We start from the raw sequence: 18675 nt of genomic DNA on the forward strand, positions 1-18675 counted from the left end.
GTATATATAGTGACCGCACAAATCGACCTAGCGACTGCCCATTGTAATTTGTAACCCTGCCAAACGGGCATTCATTTTTGGATGCAGAGCTGATTGAGCAAGCCCACTAGAGGCCACCCCTGTTCCCCCTACTCTTGAACCTCCGGACACCAACCCGTACCTGATCTACTAGTGTGTTTGTTCCATGAGCCATCAACTAGAATAACTTTGGACATTTTGTATACTCCTATTTAATTAATTGCATCATTGCATGTATGTATTAAGAATTGGTTATCTGCTCAATAAAAAGTACAAATAAAATCACGAGTGTTTCGTACATATAAATTGGTAGAAGGAACAACACAAATTAAATGAGGCAAGAAAAACTTGACATTGTGTCGAATTGCTCCTCACTTGAACACAAAAAAGGAGATGCTGCACAATTTATACAAAATTTCATTGGTGAGGCACATTGTCGTCCTGATTTTTTGCTTTACCTCGAAGCATGTCAGCAAAGTTGCCCCTCATGATCCGCTTAAATCTCGTGTCTTCTGCTGCCGCTGGGGGTGGGGATGGCTGAGGGGGTTCACTTGATTCCACCACAGAATCCAGAGCTTCTTTCTTGCCTAGCAACCCACCTTCACCAAATAGGTTGGTAACTGATGACGCAATTCCAAGATGAGCACCCATTGCCTTACTGATAGCATCAAAGGTCCCACCAGATCTTTCTTTCATTATGATCTCTAATGCCTCCTTGTGTGCTGGATCAAGTGAATCATGATCCTTGAGCAGGTTTTGAATGGCAGGTAAAAGATAGTCTCGGACACTAGCAGCAGAAAGATCTGAATAAAAGAAAATGAGTTTAGTCATCCTTTGATGATTGTTTAAACTATATCTAATAAAAAGTAAAAATAGATGGAATCAACTATTAGTGGCATAGACTTCTTAAATACTTCGTACAATACAAGGAACAGTATTAGGAAAATCAGACATCTGTTTCCAAAGCCAACCTAACTTATGGTCAATGAACTCTATCATAGGACTCTAGCAAGTATGATCATTAGAAGGTTCTCACTCTTCTCAGAGTTAATGCTTAGAATTCTCAAGTGTTTACGAAATAAACATTGGTAAAGATGACACAATGTCAGCATTCAATGGAAAGAAAACACAATAAAACTCAAAAATAAAACAAACCTGTAGCATCCAGAGCACGAATTGCCTCACAAAATGCATTTGCTCTTTCACGGCGACGCATGACATCACTTATAGGAACAGGAGAAGCTGTAAACTGGAAAATCTTAGAGAGAAGATGTATATCATGTCAAGGACACAAATTACGAAAACAAGTACCCAAACACTAAAGGCATGAAGTCAAATTCAGCTCTAATAAAAGGACATGCAAGTTGTAAAATGTTATTGAAGGATATAATCTCTAAGTTTATCTGTGGTATGTGGTACAGCAACCACTAATGCACGGACCACAGCAATCAGTGCTTCTTGAGATCCATCCTCCAAGAAAGCATCCATTTGAATGCATATTTTCTCAACAATCTGAACAGTTCAATTTGCAATTAGCTGGATTTACAAAACGCAATTTGATTACAGAAGGAAAGCAAAAATAACAAAAATCAGATATACCATATCACTCTTAAAATGCTGAGCTACAGACCCAAATGCATCTATGCTGGAATACTTTACACTCAGGTTTTGATCAGAACCAAGTGTGACAAGGGCTGGAAGAAGATGAGTTGAGACTAATTTTGAATCAATATATGGAACCTATAGCAAACAAGAGTCAGTAACAGTTTCAGAACATGTCACTATCAGACAAGCCAAGAAGAGTGGCCTACCAAGACTCTCAGTAGGTTTGCAGCACTTATTTTCATATCAATGTTGGAGCTAACAACCATCTCCCATAAGATATTCAATATCATGCTATGGTGCTCTACAAATGTGCTGTGCCAGATAATACAGGTCAGAAAAATACAAGCATTACAAAAGCCAACTCTTAACCAACTTCAATGCTAACTACATACCAGAGAAAGCGGACAGCATCAACTATTTCAGCATGGAGTCTGTGTGGCTCTTCTGAAGTATCTTGAACTAAGAGCTTTCTCAGATAACTTTCCAACTGTTCACGCTTGCTAGGAGCACCTAAAACGCCTGCCAATAGCAGTGGCATCACACACATGGTGGCAAGTCTCTCCATCACCGAGCTGTTTGGTTTCAAACCTGCAATAAAATGACAATATAAGCTCCTATAATGATGTGATGGCAATGCAACTGCACACTGACAGTAGAAAGTAGACCAAGCTAGCAAAAAGACCTTCAATCTTTGGTAGAATGGAAGATGGAAAAAATGTCAAGTCAGCATTGTCACCAATTGATATCAAGAAAACAGGCAGCATTATGTGTGTCAGATAACAGTCTCCGTATTGTTCAGGTACAGCCAACAAAAACTGCAAAATCAAGTATTACGTCATGAACAATGCAAGAGAAGTATTCTTGAACCTAGAAGCATCAAACATATGTACTAGAGACAAACCTTTGCAATCCGGGCTCTTAAATTATCTTCCTTCTGGGGTAGCAAACATACAAGCTGAATTAAATGGGGGAAGCATTCTATGTGCATCCACTCAAATGCAGACCATACCACCTGACCCCTGGCCAAGGATTCTTTCAGCACAAAAGATGTAATAAAAATAAGGTTCAAATTGATGCATGAGGAAAAAAGAGAGAATAATGTAAAGGAAGATCACCTGGCGTATAGTTGCAGCAAGGATTCAGAAAATAACATCCCTGCTGATTCAGAAGCAGCAGAAAATGGGCATGTCTCAATTGCTTTCTGTTTCACATATGGAAGCAATTCTGATAACATCCTTAATAGAACATCTATGTTCCAGCGCTCACGTTCACCTAAGACATGTAGATGCGACTCAAGAGAACCTTCAACCCCTGAAAGGGGCGGGCAACGCTGAGTTTTTATAAAAAGAGTCATTAACCAAGCAAGAAAATCAGCATTGAACATAAGCATAAAGAGTCAGGCTGTAAGACCAGCACACCTGGGCAGAGTTCAAGATATGTGACAGCAAAACAATCAGCATGTGGTCCAGCTTGTTTCCCCATCTGACCAAAGTAGGTACTAACTCCTTAAGTGTAGCATCAACAACAACTCCAGCAGGATCACAGACTAACTGGAACATCAATTCCTCAACCTATCAAAACACAAAAGGAACCTTGGAGAGACATGTTTTGGATATACTTTTCTACTCATCATGTTACAACTAAGGGATGAGGCCTCTCTCCCTAGACCATGTTTCCTCAACCTGGCTCTAAATCTTACATTGTGGCCAATTCTGTCAAGTCACAATTCTTCTCCATGATGGCCTTGGAACATATGTAGTGAGGCTGACCTTGAAATATTTCTCTGTATTGGGAAAGTGTGGGAGCAGCAATGCCAGATTGTGTGCAGCAGCTTCACGTACAACTGTTGCAGAATCCTCTACCAATTGTTGCACAATAGACAGGATCAGAGAATCACGGATCTCAGGTCGAACAAATCCTGCAAGCTCTCCGCATGATTGAGCAACAAGCAGCCTACGCTCCTCATTCTTGTGATTGATCTTCAAAATTAAATTTGGAAATGTCAACACACTGTGCATTTGCTGGGAACTTTAATAGTAAATACATAAATATAAAGTAAATTACCTGTTCCCAGCATTGAGGAAGCAATTCTGTCTCTGTTCTCATCTCACCAACATTCTTGGCAAGATTAACACAAGCCTGCAGAAAAGAAAGAAGATTTCAGTAAAGAAAAAACTGCCTCATTTTTAATTCTTCTTGTCTTTTTGGTCTTAAAATTAGACTAAATGAGTAGGGAAATGCTACATACATCCATTATAATTTTTCTTTGTTGTTCATCTGGACGTTTGATTAAATTAAACAGTGTATGTGTCAAAGAGTCCCGTGTGGTGCTTTCTGGATGGCGCTCGATTGCACACATCATCAAGGGGAGAAGCTCCTGTGGTAAAATAATATTACATGATTAGCAATCTACTTGGAATGTATATGCAAGCTGTATGATAAGAATTTAGAAGCAAACCTCTCGATGTTGTATAAGAACATATGGAGCAATCTTTGGGAGTGCATCAGCAAGAATCTGGACTGTCTCCAAATTCTGTGAGGCAAACAAAGGCATATATCGTTAGGATATATGCTACATCATAAAATCATACAAAATATAACAGAATTAAGGAAGTACAGATGACAGGTTTTCAGCCTTGCATGCATAATTGATAAAGGAGCAGAAAACCTGCCATCTTTTCTAAAGCAGGTGATACACTTGTATTGTCTGGAAGTTTATCTCCACAAATGTCAGCATCTGTTTGGCTTCCACTTTCAGGGCTCATTGCCTCAGGAGAATTTTTCTGGACACCATTCGCTTGGCCTTTTAACATTTCGGCAGTATTAGACTCTGCATCTTCACTTCTCAAAGCCTCAAATTCAGTTGATCCATGGACCGGAACGGATGAAGCTGATTCACCTTCAGGGACTTCAACAGCTATTACCTCTTTCTGCTCAATCTCCTCAGGGATTGTTGAATCAAAAACGGCACTAGCTAAAGAGGTTTCTGCCTCTCCTGTGTCTATCAGCATGGAATTGGTTTCTTCTGTGGGGTTTTCAAGGGAATGTGAATGAGAATGATCAGCATTACTCGTTGACTGAGTTTTACCAGATCGCCAACCTTCAATTTGCATTTTAAGATAAGTTATTTCCACTCTGCAGTCATTAAGTTCCTTTCTTTGATTCTCAGACAACTGCTTCATCTTTTGCACCTATTTGTATATATAAGAGGTATAAACTTTCCGGATAGAAGAAGAGATAGCAATTTTAAGCACAAATAATAAAGATATTGGCAATACCAAAATATCCTTCTCTTTCAGTTCCTTCTGCAAGCTATCTATTGATCTTGTCAAAGCTGTTATTTGACCATCAGCTACTTCTTTGTTCCTCTGCAAGCAATCCTTCTCATGGCTTAGTCTTTCATTCTCCTTTAACAGTGACTCCTTTTCCCTTAGAATTGCAATTTTCTCCTGCAAGGCATTCATATCAGCTAACACCTTTACTAATATAGCCCAGTGAGAGAGCTTCATACAGCCATATGTCATCACTTGTTGAGCCAATATTAACTACAATAACCTTTGCCTATGTCCAGCTTACACTAAAATGTACTGAGTTCAGTCATAAGAAATATGGATAATTAGTTCTACCAAAAAAAAAATCTGAACAAGTTTAGAATAGTATCTTAGACATACCTCTGCAGCCTCTTCAGTGGATGAAAGGTACTGATAATAATAATGACGCAAAGCATCCGGCACACATGCAGGTGAATTAGGCCAAGCATCCAGATTTTGGTCGGTCACCTACAGGTCAATATCTGTATTATAATAGGCAAGTACTAACTTTCATACAACTAATACAATTACCCTACAATCAAGTCAATCTAAACAAGAACAATTTTTTAATCATGTTTATGTTTCATTGGAGTGATTCGAGTGAGTGTCTCTAACATAGAGAATTGACTTACAATTTTACCATTTTTTCTGTTATTCCACTAAGCAGTGAGTGCCAAATTGAGCATGACTCAAGTGAACCAAATCATAATTGATCACTAAATTATGCCAAACATTTCACAACCTAATTTTATACGTGAAACAATAGATAAGTAACCAACACCAACAAGGATATCTGGCTCTATGCAACACCTCAAACAATAAACAAAAGGAAGATTAGGGACTGGATACCAGCTTTGACACTGGTCCTGTAGAGTGCTACAGTTAAGCCCTTTAAAACTTTATCTTACACTTGCAAACTTGGTTTAGTTAAAACTTGAAAGGTCAATATCTAATCAAATCAGGAAATAATTCCTCAACTGAATTTCTTAAGGCTTTAGAAGAGAGACATCTATGAGAACAGCCTCTTTTACCCAGAGAATCACCCAAAATATATCCCCATACAAAAAGAAATCAAATAAAATGATAAAAATAGACATAGAGCCCAAACAAGAAGGAAGGCAAGGAACTGAAAAACCAAGAAGAAACATACACGGAACCTTTAAGTTTGCATTACCTCTTCATAGAATGTCATTGCAGTCAGACGATAACCTGCCATGAGCAAGTATTCCTTCACAGCACAATTAAGATCGTGTCTTTCATTATCCTTCACAGGACCCAAGTTTGACATTGTGGTGCCCTTCTTCTGTCTTATTATATCAAGAGGTGGGTCCAAAGAAACATTTCCATTTGCACCTGCAGACAAAAGAGTACAAAGCTCAGAAAATATTTCTACACTGGATTATGGCTTTTTTTTGCCGGGGGGGGGGGGGGGGGGGGGGGGGGGGGTGGGGTATGGGCCATCACATCGCTTCACTGCTGTAGTATCAGAAAATTTACCATAACAAAAGCAGAAGAATATTAATAGACACTGAAAAATAAAGCACAGATTACAGCATAATATCAAATGACCAAGACCAGCTATGTTGCACAGACTCGGATGGGGTGTCGTGTGTCACACGGTGATGGATCCATGACACTCCAAATTTTATAAAGTTTAATATAAGGCTACTATGCATTTAGGTGTCGTGTCAAAGGGTCGGAGGATCCAACACGTGACACCTGACGTAAAGCAAGGTGTCAAAGTAACATAGAAGACCAGAAAAGGCAAAAACTTTATAGATTCTGCAGATTTAAGCTCTAGTATTGCTGGCCCTTTGCCCACAGCAGTACAGCACTGTCAGCATGCATATATATAATAAACAACAAACTAATCATAGTATATCTGCTAGGTTTATTTGACCAATTGCACTAATCAATTACTAATTATTATCAGTATCCGAGTTGAAACATATTGGAAAACATCAAGCTATAACTTAGTACATCCATACAGATTACATGAGCAACTGCACTTGATCTAATAGTAATTAATAGCTGAGTCAAATGTAAAGGGAGTAAATGGGACACATATAAAAGCGGCAGGAGAAGATCTGAAACAGTTTTGAATTTTTAATAGATAATCACACTGGCTCAAGAAGTGATAAGTTGACACTCCAAAAGTCCAAATCTGTAAGTTCTCCTGTCACTTTTTGAATACTCTACTAGAAACATACAAACTTATAAAGTATATAGAATCCAACCTACTGTGAGACTTACTGTTGTTTTCAAGCGATGGAAGTTCTGCTTTCTTCTGCAATTCTTCCTTTAGTTTTGAAGTGTCTTCCTGAGCTAATCGAAGTTCATACTCACATAATGCCAATTTTTCATGTAATGCTTGTTTTTCTTCCAACAAACTTTGAGGATCTGCAACTGCTTTCAGACAAACAAACAGAACAGTAATAAGGATAAGGCATATAACAGTCTCAATAAAAGTTGAGAAATAGCCTCCCGCCACCCCCACCCCCACCCCAAAACCCAAAGCCACAAAACCCACAACAGACAAATTACATGTAGAAGTCAGTAATGCAAATTTCACGCATAATCAGCAATCCAGATACACAAAATAAAATCATGCAATAATATAACAGTCTTTAATGTCCTCAACATATGTAGAAATCATCATATGAGACATGGCACTAAAGTTGGACACGTTACTTTTTCAAGTTCAAAGATTATCATAGTATATAATAATCATAATTGACGCCCACCACCTGAAGACGTACTTGAGTTGGATAAACTCTTATAAGCCATACATTTATTACTATTAGACAGCAACCACCAGAATGCCCTATTAACTTTCAAACTTTTCACTGAGTTGCAATAATAAAAAAGATCATGGGCATTCAATCATTCTCTTGAAGAAGTATGGAAAGTACAACTAAAATGAATATTTGAGGAAGAGACACAAATCGTACAAAAAATGATAACCGGATAAAATTTGATCCATCGAATGCTCCACCATTGTGGCATTACAAGAAATTATGGCAATCTAAGGTTCAGGATGAAAAACCCAGGAAATAGGCTTGCTTCATTTCTTTGCTTTAGCGTCAGCATTTCAGTCAGGCTGTGCCACACAGCCCACACCCTTCTTCCCTTTGTAGACAAAAAAATCGCTAAAAATTGCTAGTAGTTGAAAAGCCTCCTTGTGTTGAGTGTGGGCTGCATTCCTACACTTGTGTGTGCGCGTCATGATAACCTATTGTTTTTTAGTTTTCTTCACTTCCCTTTTGATCATATAGAGTCTAACAATCTCATAAAGCAACTGCAAAATCATTCACAGGATAACTCATGTAATGTATCATGTTATACTCTTTAGTTAAAGCTATAGGGTTGCAACTAAAAAATTCCTCTTGGGAATGGCCTCCTAGTGTTGAGCACTTGAGTGTGGGCTGCATGCCTACAATTCTGTGTATGTGCCATGATAATCTCTTTTTTTACAGCCTTTTGCACTCCCCATTTGATCATATAGGGTCTAACAGTCTCGTAAAGCAACTGCAAAATCATCCACTAGATAACTCAAGTGACTATGTGATTTATGCTCTTTGATTAAAGCTACAGGGTTGCGCTGAAACTTTCCTCCAATATTGGCTAGCATCCATCCTTAATGTCTGCCAACAAGAATAGCTGGCTAGGAAACAGTAAGAAAGTATAATTACCACATTTTAAAACTGTGACCAGATCCATAGTGGTAAAGATTTCGCTTTACCCTTTCATTTCCTTACTTTCATCTACAATAAATTTATACCTAACAAATCAATGGTTTTTCCTGAATTTACATGTACCACAAAGCTCATTTCAAATCATACAATTCATCCCTGAACCAAAGACCCACAAACTAGGCTATAAGTCTCTATCATTGTCCCTGAATCTTAGGTTCGGTATCAATAGATTTCATACTTGACCCTTTAGCAGCAGAGCCAACTTTTCTAGATGCCTACTCCCCATCTTTCTATGTTCATACATGGCATGTGGTTTAGCCTTTTGTCTTTGGAAGTATATAGCCCTTAGTTTAAGCTAGCTTAAATTTGGCTTTGAGGCTACCTCTATTGTCCTTGAATTTAAGATTTCATCATATCACCCCTCCCATTCACAAAAAAACATTTTTTTACGCAAGTAGCCTCATATCACCAATTCCAAAATACTACACTTTTCGTCATTTGAATAAGTGCCACATTTCTCTAAACACTTACAATTAAGAATTCGCCATACATTCACCAGTGGCGGACCTACCTTTGGGCAAGGTAGGTCACGTGACCTAGCAAAAAAAAACCCAAAACTTACCTTTCTTACAAATTTCTCAGATTTTACAAAAGCCCATAACTCCATTAGCCACTAATCCACTATTCCACTACGGGACAAATGAAATTGGGTATTGTAATTGTTTGCAAAACTGACTATTGAGAAAATTGAGAATAATTGTTGAATTTAAACTAAAAAAAGGTGAATATTGAATTGTTTGCTAAATTGAAAATATAAGTTGCTCTGTATCAAGCTTATTAGCTTACATTTGTGTAATTAACTTTCTTGACAATAGCAATATGTTTATTCTTATTAAATTTGTGTCCTAATTTTTGGAATGAAAATAAGGGAAAAAAACGTGTGATTGGTATGCGGGTGATGGTTACTTATTACTCCGTATCAAAATACGAAAACTAGTAAGAAACAATTTTACATTTTTTTATTTAATTATAATATGGATAGATATTTACTTTTAGAATATTTTTTTTGCTTAATAACTACGTCCGTTTTATATCTCACAAAAAGTACCCTTTTATTCCATCTATTTTTTTTTTTAATTACGACCTTCGTTACAATGGCTGACGGTGACCTAGCACTTAAAAAATCCTGGATCCGCCACTGACATTCACCAAAACATCCTTTATATTCCGCAATAGTTATGCCCTTCCATCCTCACCCTACTAATCATTTCAAGAGGGAGTCAGAGTATGTTTGAACAACCAACCATTTCATTAACAGGTAATGCAATATTTTTCCCGAACATCCCAAAATAGTACACAAGACTATAATTTGAAAATAGATCGAATCAATACTACATTATATGTCGAGAGCTTTCCACTCCAACCTAAACAATTCAAGTTAAGCATTATAAATACTCACTTATGGTGTGACTGTATGAAGTGTACTAATTCAAGTAAGTCTCCCAGAACTATATAGCCATAAAATCAAGCTTGCATGTGAAACTACTTGAATATTTTCTCTCTAATGTAATATTTCAAATCTATCAATAAAAAAAAGAAATCTTCAACAAAATCATGCAATGGCAGAAGACAAATCCTTGCCTAATTCAATTACAGTATAAACCTTTCGATTTGTTCCAGTAAGTTCCAACGCAATTCGCCTAAAATACAAATATTGACCTACAACAACTACATTTGAATTCATTCTCATTACCACAATTTATTATCGCCTACCAAACAGGCCGTAATCAGATCTTTCTAATCAATCAATTACAAATACAAATCAAAATAAAATCAGAATCTAAGGAAACAAAAAGACAAACCTCGAAGAGAATTGAAGCGAGAGATTTGATCAGGAGGAAAAAGAGAAGGATCAGCGAAATAATCCTTGAGACGAATAGCTTGAGCATCTCTACCATCATCAAGAAGCTCATGAAGTAGCTCGAAAGCAGTCAATAAGTAGTTCTCTTCCAATAGAAAGTTTACCACACAATTACACAGCGATGATCTCTCCACATCCATTGTCTTCTTTCTCTCTCCTCGATTTCTACTGTTTTATCAATCAGAATCCGCCATTGATGCTTTCGATCGAAGCTTCATTCGATAGAAATCGATCTGAGAATTGTAATTTTTTTCGATTTTTTGGTTGGGATAAAATTGCCAAATTGGTGCAGAATGCAGATGGATTTGATGATCTGGTTAGAAAAATGAAACGTGACGCTGTCGGTATTGGTGATTTACGGATTTACCTGCGGTTGTCTCATTGTTAAAGTTTTTTTTTTTTTTTTTTTTTTTTTTTTGACATGGAGTGTTATAAAATAATACTCGTAGTTAAGCTTAGATAGACCTGGCAATTTTGACTCGACCCGTGACTCAAAAGTTGACCTGAAACCATTGACTCGGAAATGACTTGAACCCGAACTAACTCGACTCAAACTCGACCAGAAATGCTGAAATGGAGCTGACCCGAACATGACCTGATGCCCGAAATGACCCGAACTTGACCCAAAACCTGAACTTGACATAACGCGAAACCGAAAGTGACCCGACCCAATTTAAACCCAATTTGATTGACTCGAATCGACCCGATTCAAAGCGACCTGATTCCTGAAATGAATAGGTTGACATGTAATTATGTAAATACGAGTGGTGGAAATATATTGCATTTAAGAGGATTGTGATAGTACTTGTAGAAAAGAAAAAATATATTTCGTTTAAATGAGTGCTTTATCCAACTTTAAAATTATATTTGACATATTTGAACTTCCCCCCCCCCCCCCTTTAAATTACCTTATTTGAGATTGTACTCCGCAGTTTGAAAAAATAAATTGAAATGGCGGACAATCTCTCACTTTTGAAGCATATAAAATGAAGAAGCTTTATGCCTTTACCGCAATCAAGACTCACGAGAGTTGAGCACAAAGTAGAGACTAAAAGCTGTTTGGCTTTTTAATTTTCATCCAAAATCTTTAAAAGCTTGAAAAAGAAAGCACAAGCAAAATGCATGTCCCACTTGATAGATGGCAGCAACACTATTGAGGACTTGTAACAATAACAACCAAACATTATTTTCTTCTAATCTTAGTTTCTTAAACTTGGGTTGTGGCCTTCCTCTAGAGCACAAATTACTGAAAAAATGAATCAAAAATATGAGATTTTGTAGAGAACACAGGAATTCATATATATACCGCGAACCTCAGCAAGAAAGGAGAGATTTTTCGAGTGTTTGGTTGAGATGGATGGGAGCAAATTGGGAAATGGGAGAACAATTGGGTCAGTAAAAGCAGCCATTAACAAATATGGTGGAGGGGGGCAGATTAATCAAGTTACTAATACATATAAGAAGTCTCTGAATAATGCTTCAAACTCTGAGGTAAATAGAGTATATTCTCCATTATCACTTTCTTATCTGTTACTAGATTATACTACGAGTATATATATTTGATTATTCGTGCTAATGGTTGGTTTGAACTTTGCAGATAAGTTCTTCAAAGGCTCAAGAACTTCATGTTGCAAAGAATAGGATCAATCAAATCAATGAAAACAGGATAATAGCAGAGTCAGAGATAAACCAGGCTGAGTTTGAAATCCTGAAGGCGAAAAAGTTAGTTAGGGAGCTCACATCACAAATACAAGAGTCGGAGTTAAGGGTTAAGGAGTTTCAGAAGGGAAAGAGAGTTGAGGAATTACCTGGCCAAGAGGAAAATGATCAGTATGAAGAAGTCGTGAAAGAGGTTGAAGCAGTCAAAAGAGAGACCAGTAAAATTAAACTTGAGATAGAACGCGCAGTTGAAGAGAAATTCAAGGCAGAAAAAGAAGCAGATGCTGCTGGTTCAAGACTCAAGTTTTATACGAATGCTGCTGATAAATCAAGGAAAGAGATTGAAGAAGCTAAAGAAGAGGAGGTATTGGTTGAGCTAGCTCAAATCCAGGCACAGAAAGAACTTGCAGAGATTGAAGCTCAGAAGAAAGAAGAAGAGGAAAGATATTCAAAACTGATTGCTGACACTAGAAAAAAGATCGGTGTATTGCGGGATGAAATTGAGACAATGAAATATCTTGAAGATATACTAGAACTTACAAATTCAGAGGTTGATGTATTGCAGAATGAGCTGAATTTGATTAAGGAAATGGACAGTAAATATCAGAGAAGAGTAAGTTTAAACAACTCTGCTTTGAAGACAGTCACAGAAGATCTGCAGGCAGCGAGGAAAGAATTGGAGACTATCCAAGCAGAAGGGTTTCAGCTTATGGGTAGTATGGATATAATAAGAATCGAGCTGATAAACATGACAAAGGAGAAGGGTGAACTTGAAAAAAAGGAAGCAGAAACCGAAAAATTAATAAAGATGATGAACTCAAAACTTCTAAGGGCCAAAGATACATTAGAAGTTGCCAGAGCATCTGAGGAAAAGGCGAAGTCAATGTTACCATCTCTCTCCCTTGCTTTAGAGAATTTAAAAAGAGATAAGGAGGCCGCGAAGAAAGAGGAGGAGAAATTGAAAGAGGAGACAGGCTGCATCAGGGCTGAGATTCAGAAAATTGAGTCTGAAAATGATTTGAAGGAAGAGAAACTACAGACTGTATTTAAAGAGCTAGAAGAATTCAAAACTTCAGAAGCAAATGCTCTTGAGAAATTGCAAATCCTTGTAGAAAATGCAGTGAAAGCAAGGGCTTCCCAGACAAATTCTACCATCACAATATCGAAATTTGAGTACGAATATTTAACAGGATGTGCAGCTGGAGCTCGAGAGACTGCTGACAAGAAAGTGGCAGCTGCTCTTGCATGGGCAGAAGCATTAAAGGCCAGTGAGAGAGAGATTAAGATAGAAACTGCTTTGGTAGAGAGGGAGATTGAAGAGCTGAAGCTAGAGGAAGAGCAGGAGGTCAAGAGGATGGAAGAATTAGAAAGCACGGAGGATTCAGAAACAGAGCAGCAGCAAAAAGAGATAAATCATAGCAGCAAGAGCCTCCAGGGGAGTAGATCAATAAAAGATCATGATTATAGCTCAACCCCAGTAAGACAAGCCAAGTTGCGAAGATCTGGCTCTCCAGCTACAAGACGTATAAGCACTTCAACCTCTTTATCTATGAAAAGAAGGAGAAAAGTAATGCTCAAAATTGCAAAATATTTTGCTAATGAGCAGATTGAGGATGAAAACTCAGCCCCCTTGAAGGCAGACACAGACAATTAATCACCATTGAGTATTCATTTAATAAAATTACATTCAAGCATTGTTGTACATACAAACCAGGTTCTTTAGAGTATTTATTTGGGAGATTTTATAATCAGTACATAGAGTTTATTAGATTAGATTAGTAGGATATGATAAGAATGCATGTAAGATTCGCTGACTAATTTCCAAATTTTGATTCCACATGAAATTTCACTAATATGATTATGCAGCTTCCTGTGCCTTCAAGTACGGACCAAGGACACAACTAGATAAAATATTGACCATAGATACAAAAAATTAAAAGAATCAATTAATCATTTTTTATACTTCAATAACACATCCAAGATAACAGCAAATACTTATACATTACTTTACCAAAATGTTACATAATCAGAACCACAATGCTTACAGCAAAAGCACTTTTTCTTTAATTAAGCTTGTGAATAAAAAAAATTAAAAAAAAAAAGGTCAAAAAAATGTATACTAAACAAACATGAATTAGAGTAACAAGACGATGTACTGCAATACAAAAAGAAAACTGGTGCAGGCAAAGCAGGGAAAGCGAAATTACAGTGTTGAACTCTATGCATCTTACTCAAAACTGTTTTTCGAAGCAGCAGTTTTCCGTTGCTCAGAATCCTCAATGTTTAGTACTATCCAACTGTAACTGAGTAAAACTTTCTGGAAGCATCGCTGTTGAAGCACTGTGTGCCATTTGAAGCTGAGAAGGCAATATAAGACCAGAAGGTTGAGTTTTGTATATCTGGGCATGCATAGGATCTTCATATTCACTGATATAGTTGGTTTTTTCAATGGGAGGAACAGTAACAGGCTGAGCTGGTTGATGCACTGCAGGCAAAGTCACAGGCTGGGTTGCCATAGCAGCTGGCATGTATACTTCAGCAGCAAATTCAGACGCTGGAGTAGCAGGTTTATTGTAACCTTCATAAATTATCGGGGGTGAAACCACAACAGGATTTGAAGGCACATGGGGTTGACTCCTAGCAACATTTGGTGCAGTTGTCATCGTACAAGGCATAGACGCATCATATATATTTTGTGTTTGTCCCATAGGCATCATGTAGACTGGGTATGGCTTATTTAGCTGATATTGGACGGGTTGATGTGGTTGGACATAAGTTGGATACATTGGAGGATAAGATACAACAGGTATAGAATTTGGATAATATTGGGGAGCATAATTGGATTGCGGAGTGGCGTAGTGAATGTAATGTGGCGTTGCTGTTGCTAGTGATGGTGGCTGAGGTGGGGACTGGTGCTGAGGTTTATCCATTGGTTTAGATACCATATAACCAGAAACCTGAACGGAAGTCAGAATATCACTCCGAGGTGAACGATCAGAAGCATTGCTTTCAGTCTCAACAGGGTTCACAGAAGCAAGATTAGAGTCAAAAAATCCTGATGCGTCTTGATACACAATTCCTTGCTGGCTGAAGTTTGGGCTGGGAATGCTGCAATCACTGTAAAATACAACAATCCATGAAACTACCAAGGTTAACTACTCTGGAATCTGGATGACCAATAGGTGAATACTAAAACAAAGCGCTCCAAGACATGATCCATCAATGCATTAAGCCACAATAAACTGACATTTGTTTCAGAAAAGACACATTACAAATGCAGAGTTCAGGCTGTAAAGAGGAGAAACCATACAGCTACCAAAGAAGTAAGTGTAGGACCAAGGATCGTTTACAGAGTAGTCTTAAGATCCAAAATTTTACTTTCATCTAACTTCTTGTCTAATAGGACTACTAGCAACTAAATGTACATGCAAACACCTCCACCCAATATACATAAGAGAATGATCCACTCCCTAGATAGTCAGCAAATTTTAACGTAGAAATATAGTACAGTAGATAATAAAGCCTAACGTTAACTTTACTGGAAGACAATGAACCCAAGGCACACTTGCTGGTGGTCAACAGGCTTAGCTAAAGATAACACAGGAAAGCAAAGGAATCTACATAATTTACTCTGAGATCTGGTCATCAAAGGATCACTGCATAGGGAGAGAATTATGGCATTATTACTGACAACTTATTTATAAACATGTGCAAATTAATTTGGACTAGCATCTTGTAAGTAAATTTCAAGACCAACCACCAAGCATGTATGACTGTACATCCTAAACATAAAGACACCCATTGAAAATTGTTGGAGCTTTTCAGAATATTGCATAAAGTCTAGAGAATTTGGCACGGCAAATGAAGACCATAGATCCCAGTAATGATATTGTACTTTGTACTTCGTATTAATTATCACATCTCCGCTACCTTTCCTTAACAATTCTAAGCACCAAACATGGAACAACAAAGGATTTCCAATTACTAAAGTAATCACAACTTAAAATATCAAACTCGTATTGCCTTAGCTACACCTCCTTTCATACTTGCCAACCGCCGACACAAATTATCACCATACATGGAGAGGTTTTGCCTAGGTCATATAGCCTAACTGCTGGACAATCAACACATGTGACCCTTATATGAAACCTGAATAGTAAATTAGTAACTACCCCATATATATTTGCACAATATTCATCACTCAATTCTGTACATCCTACAATCATCACAGCCGCCGCCACCACCACCACCATTGTCATACCTCGGTCATTCCACAAGTCCCATGAAAGTCTTAGCTCTAACCAATCCACATCTGAACAGATACTGGTTTCAGTGTTTCAGAAAAACCACCTTAATAACCCCCAACTATCGCAAATTAACTCAATGACATACATAGCCCATTACAAAAACACAATACCAATTCCGTACAACGTACCAACCACTCGAAAGACCGAGTTCCGCCTATGGATCCAATAAAAACAATATTCCGCTGCAACCTAACTAGATATTCACAAAGACAATTAACTACTTCTCAATTTGTCATTGACAACCCAATATATGCTTTTAAAAAAAAAAAAAATCGTTGACATTTTGTCTTTCCTCTTAAAAGAATAAATTCACCACCCAATCCATACCAAACATGGCAAAAAGCCTAAACCTCATTAAACTTGAATATGATAATTGCAGGCAGATAATATGATAGCTATGTTTGATTTCTTCCATTTCTCAATTAAATCAAATAAATTACAGGAAAACATCAAAACTAAAATATCATACTTCAAAGTTTTGTAAGCAATTTCCGTCCTTTTAAACAAGTAATTCTACAAAATTTATCCTACAAAACAACCAAACAAAACCCACAAATTTCATCCTCCATCTTCAATTACTCAAAGTTCATCACACAAAAAAATGATAATATTAATTATAAAAAAAAAAAAAAAAAAAAAAAAAAAAAAAAAAAAAAAAAAACCACAATAGTAAATTAAAAATATAAATTCAAAATTTAAAAAATAGTAAACTAAATTACCTTCCCAGAGAATCAACAGAGGGCAAAACAACCTTAAAATCATCCGCAACACCCACTTTACTATTCTTCCCGGGAGAATTTGAAGACGAACTATTTGACCCAAACGACGAACTACTCTCCAGAACAATCGATTCCGGCGCCGACGACGAAGAATCATTGTTATTATTATTGGTGTTGCTATTATTATTATTGTTACTGTTGGCAGGATTCGAACTCGCGACCTTGAGCGCATCAGAAAACCAATCATCATCACATTTGAAATCACGAACAGGTTCCTCTTTCTTAAAGAGAAAGAATCTGATACGCGAACCAGAACCGGAGCACAAAATTCGATCATACTCATCAACCATATTGGAGAGATCTTCATCAGAGGAGATAGAAATGAGGGAGTCAAGGTCATGGTTAGGGAGCTGGTATTTGAGGAGAAAATTGAGGGACCCATTGAAGAAGGATTTAGCGATATGAGAGAAAAGGGAGGAGAGAGAAAGTGATGAATTTCGAGGGATAGAGATAATGCGGGTTTCACCGCCGGCGTAGAATAGGGTTTTGTCGTGAGGACGAGGGAGGATGTGGCCGTTGAAGCTGACCATTAGCCGGAGTTTTTGGGCGGAGGTTTTGGGTTCTTTCTTTGCGCCGCCGACGACGACGGTGGGAGATGTCGTCGCCGGCGGTGTCGACGGTGAGAGATCCATGGGAGTGGATCTGAGGAGGAGGGAAGAGAGAGAAGGAGGAGAGAGAAAAGTTGGAGGGTGGTTTTTGTGGGTTTGTTGTTTATAGCGCGGGTATGTTTAATAGACAAAATTATGTGTAATTTCTCTCGTTTTGCGGCTTTGTTCCCCTTTTAGTGGGGTTTTTCATTTTTAGAGCAGGGGTAATTACTAATTAGGTGGACTAAATGAACTATTATTTTGAATTAAATACGGTGGATATATACCCGTAATACTCATTTCGTCCCATATTTATATGCATATATACTCCCTCCGTTTTTAAATGATAATTTTTTATGGACAAATTTTAGTCCTTAAATATTCGCCCCATTTACTTTTTCCAACAACCATTAATATTAATGTTTTAACAAAATTCTCTCCAATTTACAACAATATTTGTGCAAAATTCTCATATAAATTTTGTTTTTCCATGTATTTTTATTACTTTCTCTCTCTACTTTTTTGCATACCCAATGTCAATTTACTTTTTCAATATACTTTTACTATTTTTATCTGTGCTTCTTAATTCCCGTAAAAAATGCCCATAAGAGACTATCAAAAAGGGACGGAGGGAGTATTTTATTTTGGACATTTCAAAATATTATGCCGGTTTTTAAAAAAAATATCACATAATTCTATCATAATTCATACAACTTTTTACCTTTTTCATACAAAATACTTATATACTCCCTCCGTCCCTAAGTTACATTCCTGTTTTCCTCTATTATGTGAG

The 18675-nt window shown here is 37.3% G+C and overlaps 3 protein-coding genes across 4 annotated transcripts; 1 reads left to right on the top strand and 2 right to left on the bottom strand.

Moving 5' to 3' along the window:
* Window positions 1-253: 253 nt before the first annotated feature.
* On the bottom strand, window positions 254-11242 carry LOC145591292 (uncharacterized). 2 transcript variants are annotated; one of them, XM_081647706.1, is made up of 20 exons: window positions 10492-11242; window positions 7188-7343; window positions 6109-6287; window positions 5295-5402; window positions 4902-5072; window positions 4296-4814; window positions 4082-4156; window positions 3872-4000; window positions 3688-3762; window positions 3393-3602; window positions 3042-3194; window positions 2739-2953; window positions 2525-2642; window positions 2306-2438; window positions 2016-2211; window positions 1830-1935; window positions 1618-1758; window positions 1405-1530; window positions 1174-1288; window positions 254-821 (listed from the first exon to the last, which is right to left on the bottom strand). In XM_081647706.1, the coding sequence occupies exons 1-20, from the start codon at window positions 10688-10690 to the stop codon at window positions 436-438; spliced, it is 3510 nt and encodes a 1169-aa protein (XP_081503832.1). In that variant the 5' UTR covers window positions 10691-11242; the 3' UTR covers window positions 254-435. The 2 variants fall into 2 exon arrangements, with proteins under 2 accessions (XP_081503832.1, XP_081503833.1); XM_081647707.1 differs by having other exon boundaries at window positions 7188-7340; window positions 10492-11239.
* Window positions 11243-11674: 432 nt separating this feature from the next.
* LOC145591293 (protein PLASTID MOVEMENT IMPAIRED 2-like) lies at window positions 11675-14084 on the top strand. The gene is made up of 2 exons (XM_081647708.1): window positions 11675-12041; window positions 12148-14084. The coding sequence occupies exons 1-2, from the start codon at window positions 11904-11906 to the stop codon at window positions 13861-13863; spliced, it is 1854 nt and encodes a 617-aa protein (XP_081503834.1). The 5' UTR covers window positions 11675-11903; the 3' UTR covers window positions 13864-14084.
* Window positions 14085-14191: 107 nt separating this feature from the next.
* LOC145591294 (protein PAL OF QUIRKY-like) lies at window positions 14192-18015 on the bottom strand. The gene is made up of 2 exons (XM_081647709.1): window positions 17236-18015; window positions 14192-15326 (listed from the first exon to the last, which is right to left on the bottom strand). Exons 1-2 carry the CDS (start codon window positions 17925-17927, stop codon window positions 14486-14488), a joined length of 1533 nt encoding a protein of 510 aa, XP_081503835.1. The 5' UTR covers window positions 17928-18015; the 3' UTR covers window positions 14192-14485.
* Window positions 18016-18675: the final 660 nt, after the last annotated feature.

The sequence above is a fragment of the Chenopodium album genome, chromosome 18 (genome assembly GCF_948465745.1).
Source record: "Chenopodium album chromosome 18, dcCheAlbu1.1, whole genome shotgun sequence".
Classification (NCBI taxonomy): domain Eukaryota; kingdom Viridiplantae; phylum Streptophyta; class Magnoliopsida; order Caryophyllales; family Amaranthaceae; genus Chenopodium; species Chenopodium album.

Excerpts from the sequence above, each read along its gene's own strand:
- LOC145591292 (XM_081647706.1), bottom strand. The coding sequence starts at position 10,690 with ATGGATGTGGAGAGATCATCGCTGTGTAATTGTGTGGTAAACTTTCTA. Across the intron at positions 2,954-3,041 it reads ATATCTTGAACTCTGCCCAG|CGTTGCCCGCCCCTTTCAGG; the intron begins GTGTGCTGGTCT and ends ATAAAAACTCAG. Across the intron at positions 2,212-2,305 it reads CATTCTACCAAAGATTGAAG|GTTTGAAACCAAACAGCTCG; the intron begins GTCTTTTTGCTA and ends ATTTTATTGCAG.
- LOC145591293 (XM_081647708.1), top strand. The coding sequence starts at position 11,904 with ATGGATGGGAGCAAATTGGGAAATGGGAGAACAATTGGGTCAGTAAAA. Across the intron at positions 12,042-12,147 it reads ATAATGCTTCAAACTCTGAG|ATAAGTTCTTCAAAGGCTCA; the intron begins GTAAATAGAGTA and ends TGAACTTTGCAG.
- LOC145591294 (XM_081647709.1), bottom strand. The coding sequence starts at position 17,927 with ATGGATCTCTCACCGTCGACACCGCCGGCGACGACATCTCCCACCGTC. Across the intron at positions 15,327-17,235 it reads TCTGTTGATTCTCTGGGAAG|TGATTGCAGCATTCCCAGCC; the intron begins GTAATTTAGTTT and ends TGTATTTTACAG.